The 6319-nt window shown below is 55.0% G+C and overlaps 3 protein-coding genes across 3 annotated transcripts; all 3 read right to left on the reverse strand.

The window, feature by feature from the left end:
- Positions 1 to 348: 348 nt before the first annotated feature.
- On the reverse strand, positions 349 to 888 carry ACO1O0_002505 (Cupredoxin; the record flags this gene model as incomplete). Its single annotated transcript, XM_083191974.1, has 1 exon — positions 349 to 888. One exon carries the CDS (start codon positions 886 to 888, stop codon positions 349 to 351), a length of 540 nt encoding a protein of 179 aa, XP_083053188.1.
- A 1009-nt stretch (positions 889 to 1897) lies between these two features.
- ACO1O0_002506 (NmrA/HSCARG family protein) lies at positions 1898 to 2901 on the reverse strand (the record flags this gene model as incomplete). The annotated part of the gene is made up of 2 exons (XM_083191975.1): positions 1898 to 2548; positions 2647 to 2901. The coding sequence occupies 2 exons, from the start codon at positions 2899 to 2901 to the stop codon at positions 1898 to 1900; spliced, it is 906 nt and encodes a 301-aa protein (XP_083053189.1).
- Positions 2902 to 3326: 425 nt separating this feature from the next.
- Positions 3327 to 5925, reverse strand: ACO1O0_002507 (PhoD-like phosphatase-domain-containing protein; the record flags this gene model as incomplete). The annotated part of the gene is made up of 11 exons (XM_083191976.1): positions 3327 to 3538; positions 3601 to 3847; positions 3912 to 4007; positions 4071 to 4270; positions 4333 to 4445; positions 4510 to 4651; positions 4704 to 4773; positions 4822 to 4991; positions 5042 to 5201; positions 5265 to 5725; positions 5919 to 5925. 11 exons carry the CDS (start codon positions 5923 to 5925, stop codon positions 3327 to 3329), a joined length of 1878 nt encoding a protein of 625 aa, XP_083053190.1.
- Positions 5926 to 6319: the final 394 nt, after the last annotated feature.

Genomic DNA, 6319 nt, shown 5'->3' on the forward strand with positions numbered 1-6319 from the left:
CATATGGGGTGTCGAAGGTGGTAATGGCTTGGGGACTACAGCTGGGGCTGACGGCAATCACAGCCCTGGCTTTGGCCTTGTAAACTTCATGTCAACTTCGTGCTATTTTTCGTAGAATCGAAGACGATATACGTGTAATTATACGGTTTAATCTCATAAAGTGGAAGCATGTTCAAAGCGAAGAAAAGGCACTTTAATCAAAGATTTGTTGTCGACAAGCTAGCAAAATAAAGAGTGTACCCGAATTCCTCCTCCCATCCGTGAAAGCCAATGCTCTAATGATGAACCTGCCGTCATGCCACCGATAAAGGAGAGAATCAACTGCGCCAGTCCCAGCCGCATCAGAGCTCAGGGATTGGGGTTGACAATGATCTCACCGCCCTGGGGGTAGGGAGGCACGATGGACACATCGGTCTGAGCCGCAAGCTCCTTGTGCTTGGCCAGGCTGACGTCGGGGTTGTCAAAGTTCTGGTTGATGACGCCGACCATGCCCTTCTGGCAGTGGTCGCCCTTGGTCTGGGGGCAGTAGTACCAGATGGGGTCGTGGGACTCGACGACGATCTGGAACACGAGGTCCGACTCGCCCTCCTCGACGGCGAACTCGAAGCCGGGGAAGAAACCCGTGCCATCGGCGAGGGGCTCGCAGGGGTCGGCAAAGTTGGACTGGGCGACTGAGTGGTTGGCGGCCAGGAACTCCCACTGGATCACGTCGCCGATCTCGGCAACGACGTTGCTAGGCTCGAAGTTGAGGCCGTTGAAGCCGGCTATGATGGAGTGAGTGGCCCCGGTGCGAGTGACAGTTCCGCTGGGCTCATCGCGAGTGGTGACAGTGGGAGCTGTAAGGGCGCAGGTGGCCAGGAGGGCAGCGGAGATGGTCTTGGTGAACATTTTGATATTTCCTGTTGATGATAGGTAGTGTAAAAGATGGAGTTTTGGAGCTTGCAGTGGGAAGATGATTGCTGATGTTGATGCTGGTCATATCCATCTAGATCCAAGGACATGGTGAGGGTATTTATACGCGTCCGTGATGCCGGAACCCGGATGCACTTGAGCTCTCATCGCTTCGTGACAGTGTCTTCAGCCTCCCGGATTCCATGACATCCGGATGACCGCCGAGCCCAAGGTGAGCAACCCAGCCAGCGAATCTCACCGTGGTGGCTGATGGTCAGCATAGCCTACCACATTATCCAATCCAGTCCCGATGCGGTCCCGACTATGTGGTCGGACACACAACCAACCCCAGGATAAGTCCCAAAATAGCAATTCTGATGGCTTCTTAGCTAGAATCTCTCCGCTTTAGTTCATTTTGCCAAGTTTTGCCATCACATCTGCTGACCGCCCTTTGACAAGGCTGAGTGAGCGCCGAAGATGCATTTGTCCCCAACATGAGGTTGCCGGCTACAGAGGAAGGCTTGGAGTTTTTGACTCGCCATGGTAGATTTTCCCACCGTTCTTTGGTTTTGTAAGGAATTCTATGGTGCAGTCTCTCTGTGTGTTTTACTATGTGAGTTCTACAAAAACCATCAGAACATTCATCTGATGTCTCCCAGGGAGGGCCACTTCGTATAGACCAGACACGGATACCGCCAAAAGCAGCACAGGTTGGTGAGCACCTTATTGACGCCTAATACGATCTATTGGCGTCTTTTCACTTGAAAATCCCAGTCAGCTTACTCCGAGGGCCACACGGTACACAGGCGACGGCTGTGCATCACCAAGACTTGATACGAGCCATATTCCAAACATCGCACCAGTCAAGAACATTGAACCCAGGTCTGCTACCAAGACCAATCTCCGCAACATTACATTAGACTAGATATTAAATATAGAACCATTCTTCCAAGCTCAAGCCTACCCTTCCCTACCAATAAGGGAAAAAAGTTCACCGCCCCCCCAATCAGGCCTGCTTCTGCTCAGCCAACCACGTCTTCAAGTCCTTCAGGTCGGGATACATCTTCCTCAGCTCGGGTATATCCGCCGCATAGCCCTCCCTCTCGAAGAAGGCAAACATGTTGCCCATCTCCCTGGACATGCGCAGCACCATCCTCGCCACGATGCCAAACGTCGTCGGCACGGGCGACCCCATGACCTCCCGGTACTGCTCCTCCATCTGCTCGTAGGTCAGCTCGTCGCCCGCCAGCGAGATGCCCCTGCCCTTGAACTCCTCCGGCGACGTGAACGCCTTGGCCGCGAAGACGCCAATGTCGTCCACGGCGATGAGCTGCAGGGGCCTGCTCCTGACGACGAGGCGCCACGCCGTGGCAAAGACCTTGCCGACGAAGCCGCCGTCCAAGTTCTCCATGAACGCGACGGGCCGCAGGATGGTCCAGGACATGCCAGAGCCCTCCGCTGCGGCGATCAGGTGCTTCTCGATGCGATGCTTGCTGGCAAAGTGCGGGATGTCGGTCTCATTATCGAGGGAGCGCTCGCCACCGCGGTCAACAGAGGCGTAGACAAAGTGCTGGACGCCATTCTTCAGGGCAGCGTCGACGAGGGCCTTGCCCTGTTTTTCCTCGTTGATGGTGGCCTCCTTGCCCATGGCCAGAGTCTGCAGGGTACGGTTAGCCATAAGTACAATACCAATAACATGTCATCGTGATGCGACAGAAATGCAATAAGAATAGTAGTATCGTTAGTATTCCGTACCTGGACACTAAAAACACCCCAAATCGAAGGCGCCACCTTTTTCGCGTCTTCGAAAATGGCGTCCGGGCTGTCGAGATCGCCCTTGATCAGGGAGATGTTGTCGGATTTGGCCGCCAGCTTCTGGGCTGAGGAAGACGTTGGATCGCGGGTGAGAGCCAGAATACGGACGTCTGGGGGATTGAGGGCGAGCAGGGCCCTGACGACGGATCCGCCCTGTCTGCCAGTGGCTCCCGAAACAAGAATGGCGCGTGACATGGTGGATGGGTTTCTTGTCTAGCAGTGTGAATATAGTACCAGCAGTCTCACGATTTGAGCTGAGCAAAGAATTCCAAGTTCTTCCAGGTGGGTATTCCATTGTATTTATTTCAACGGTCGCAAGGGCGGTTCGTGAGAGTTTGACTAATGCGAGTCTATCAAGGGAGAGGGGGAGGAACCGCGTTTCGGTGCTCGGAATAGCGAGCTGACCAATAGCTGAGCTCCCGCGACGTTATTCTATGGGTACGGGTAGATCAACGGCGGTTCGGTATAGCGAGCACGCCAGGGAGTTGATTGTTCTAGTATTACAATTCGCACAAGAGTGAATACCATGTTTCGAGCTTGTGATTTCTTCTAGTTTCAAATACGACCATGCTTGATTATATATACACAGCGCATCCATGTCATCACTCAATATACATCACTCAGAGGTACATCTTCTCAAACCCAATGACATCCCACTCGCCCGTCTCCGTGTCGAGCGTCAGGTTGGTGTGCTTAATCTCACCAAACTTGAGAGCACCAGACTCGGCCTGACCGCCGCCGACAGGGCGCTGCAGGTGGTTGTCGCCGGCCACGACGGTGAAGTTGGCCAGGGGGATATTCCACGCGTTGCGGGTTGCGACCGATGGCGAGCCTTCATCTTGATGTTAGCCAACTGCCAGCCAGGCGCCTCAATTTTCGACCTGGGGAACATACCAAAGAACTGCGCAGACGCCTTCTTGGGGGTCACAGTCAGCTGGAAGTAGCCGCGGTAGTAGCCCTCCTGCCACATCATCTCGTCGTTGAGCTTGACCAACTTGCGCGCACTGTTGCCAGCAGTGGGCTCGATGGGGCCCTTCTTGCCAGAGGAGGTGACGGCAGTGCCGGCAAACTCGACTCCGATGGCGCCCGCCCCAGTCTCAGAGTCGTAGTCCTTGGTACCCAACCATGCAATGTCTGAGACCTACAGTATGTGGTGTCAGCAACGTTTGCTCACCAAAGTCAGCCGGGGGTTATCAGCCACGTACCCAGTTCTGGTGGCTGTCGCCCGCGAGGAAAATGTTGTTGTTGATTTTGTTGTCATACAGGTGCTTGAGAGTCCTGTTACGGTTGGCAATGTAGCCCTACATGTATTGTGGTCAGCCCCAGTTGAGTAGGTCAAACGGACAGCCGCTGCAGCGACTTACATTCCAGTTGTCGGTACTCATGTCGCCTTCTTCGTTGTCGAAAATGCGCGAGAAGATGATCTGGTTTCCAACAAGTCTCCAGGTGGCACCGCGCTTCTTGGACTCGGACAGCGAGCGGTAGAACCAGTTCTCCTGGCGGGCTCCCATGAGCGTACGGCTGGGGTCGTCGCGGATGGTGTCGATGTAGTCATCGTTCCAGCCTAGTTGTGTTAGTTCGAGGGGTGAGATGCATGGTCGCCACATGGGCAATCAATCGACTCACCGAGAGATGTAATGCTGCGGTCGTAATTGCGGGTGTCAAGGATGATGAGATCCAGGAGCTTGCCCATCTGGAACGAACGCCACACGCGGAGGCCGTCATCGAAATCAGTTTGGCTGGCAGTGTCAGTCTTGGTCCCTCTCCAATAACCGCCAGCAAGAGCACAGGCGATTGACGTACCGGATAGGCATCCACTCAAAGTAAGCGCGGACAGCATTCACCTTGCGGGTGTCCACAGTGACCTCGGGGCCGTCGTTGCGGAAAGACTCCTCGGTGTTGTTGAGTCCGCTGAACCCATCCCTGTAGCCATTGTTGGCAAACTCTGCTCCAAGTCAGTTCATGGCCCTCAATAGACGGGGTCGAGTGTCCTTTACCATGGTCATCCCACGTGGGAATCCAGGCATAGTTCTGGGCCAGAAGCTTCAGGTCCGGGTCGGTACGGTACTATGTCAGGATTAGAAGGGCCCAGCACAACGGATGGATATCACAAACCTGGCCGTGGCGCGAGCGGTAGTCGTAGAGTGTGAAGATCTCATTGGGAGGGATCGAAGCACGCTCGCTCTTCGTGTTGCTATACTCGTAGATGTAATCACCCAGGTGGATGACCCAGTCATGTTCGTCCTTCCTGGCAGCATTGCCGTAGGCGTTGAAGTACCCGGTGGCTGAGGATGTTGAGCATAAGAACAGAGTCTCAAGAGAACGCGACACTTACGATAGTTGGAGCAGGAGAAGACGGCAAAGCTGAGCTCCGAGACGCCATCATTAGCTCTAGGGGCCGTCTTGGTCCGGCCGATGGGGCTCTTCTTGTCCGAGTTACAGACGGTGAACTGGTAGTTGTACTCGGTAAGGGGCTTCAGACCGGTGGCCTCGACCTGCAATGTCTGCAGTTAGCAAACTGGTCTTCCCTCGCGTCCCAGTGGTCCTTTCATACTGACCTTGACAGTGTAGTCAATGTCCGACGTGGTGTAAGCCTTGCCTTTCGAAACAACCTTGCGCTTCTTGCCCGACCCGGTCTTGAAGACCTCCCACTCGACGCAGACGGGGTTCTTGTCGGCCTTGACAAACTTGGCCGTCTCGTGGCTGTACAGCGGCTCCGCGCCATCAACGGGCGCAGTGCTGTCCTCGGACTCCTCGGACGGGGCAATGCGCGTCCAGAGAATGACGCTGTTGGGCCAGGGGTCGCCCGATGCGACGCCGTGCAGGAAGTTGAGGTCCTCGGCCTTGATGGCCACGTTGCCGCGCTTCCACGAGCGCCTCTCGACGTGCCCAACGTCAATTCCCAGGCGGGCGTGGAGACGCGAGGGACTGGCGTAGTTGAGGTTGCCCTCGAAGCTGGCGACGGCGCCCCCGAGGAGGAGCGCCGTGGTCGCGAATGTCTCTAGAAGGCGCATCTTGCCTGAGCTGATGATCGTCTGAGTGCAGTTGCCGATCCGAAAGGGTTGGTGTTCTTATTTATTGCCTTTTATAGTACAAAATCTCCGGGTATGGCGTGCGAGGTTTCTGTTCGTGACTACCTCTTGTTTCATCACAATCACATGTATACATGGCGGGGGGAAGTATCGTCCACTGAGGGAACGCCGATAGTCCACGTTGCATGCCAAGGGGAACTTTGAATATGGCTTTTTCGGACTAACATCCACACGCACAAACCCTAGAGGGGGGAAATACCCAGGAAGCCACCCGCTGTCGAAGCCCGTGATGGGGTTGTCGTTGCCCTATGTCCTGGAAAGTCGTGGGGGAGCCTTTGCCCCATATTTGATCACCAGGGGCTGGGGCGAATCCGTCATAAACGTGCGCAGCACCTGCAGCCAATTGGTCCACTGATAGGCAGGTCTTTATGCAGCATCAAACTGCAAAGCCTGGATGTTCCTACCGATGTTTTAATAAATGCCTCCTCTACCCTGGTCTAATTATACTATCTTCCGTATTGGGGTTTTGGGGGACAGTGGCTGACCAATGCCGGCGCCCCTGCATCGTATATGCTCGTACC

Source organism: Amphichorda felina (assembly GCF_050947745.1).
Source record: "Amphichorda felina strain 45539 chromosome Unknown scaffold_2, whole genome shotgun sequence".
Lineage (NCBI taxonomy): Eukaryota > Fungi > Ascomycota > Sordariomycetes > Hypocreales > Bionectriaceae > Amphichorda > Amphichorda felina.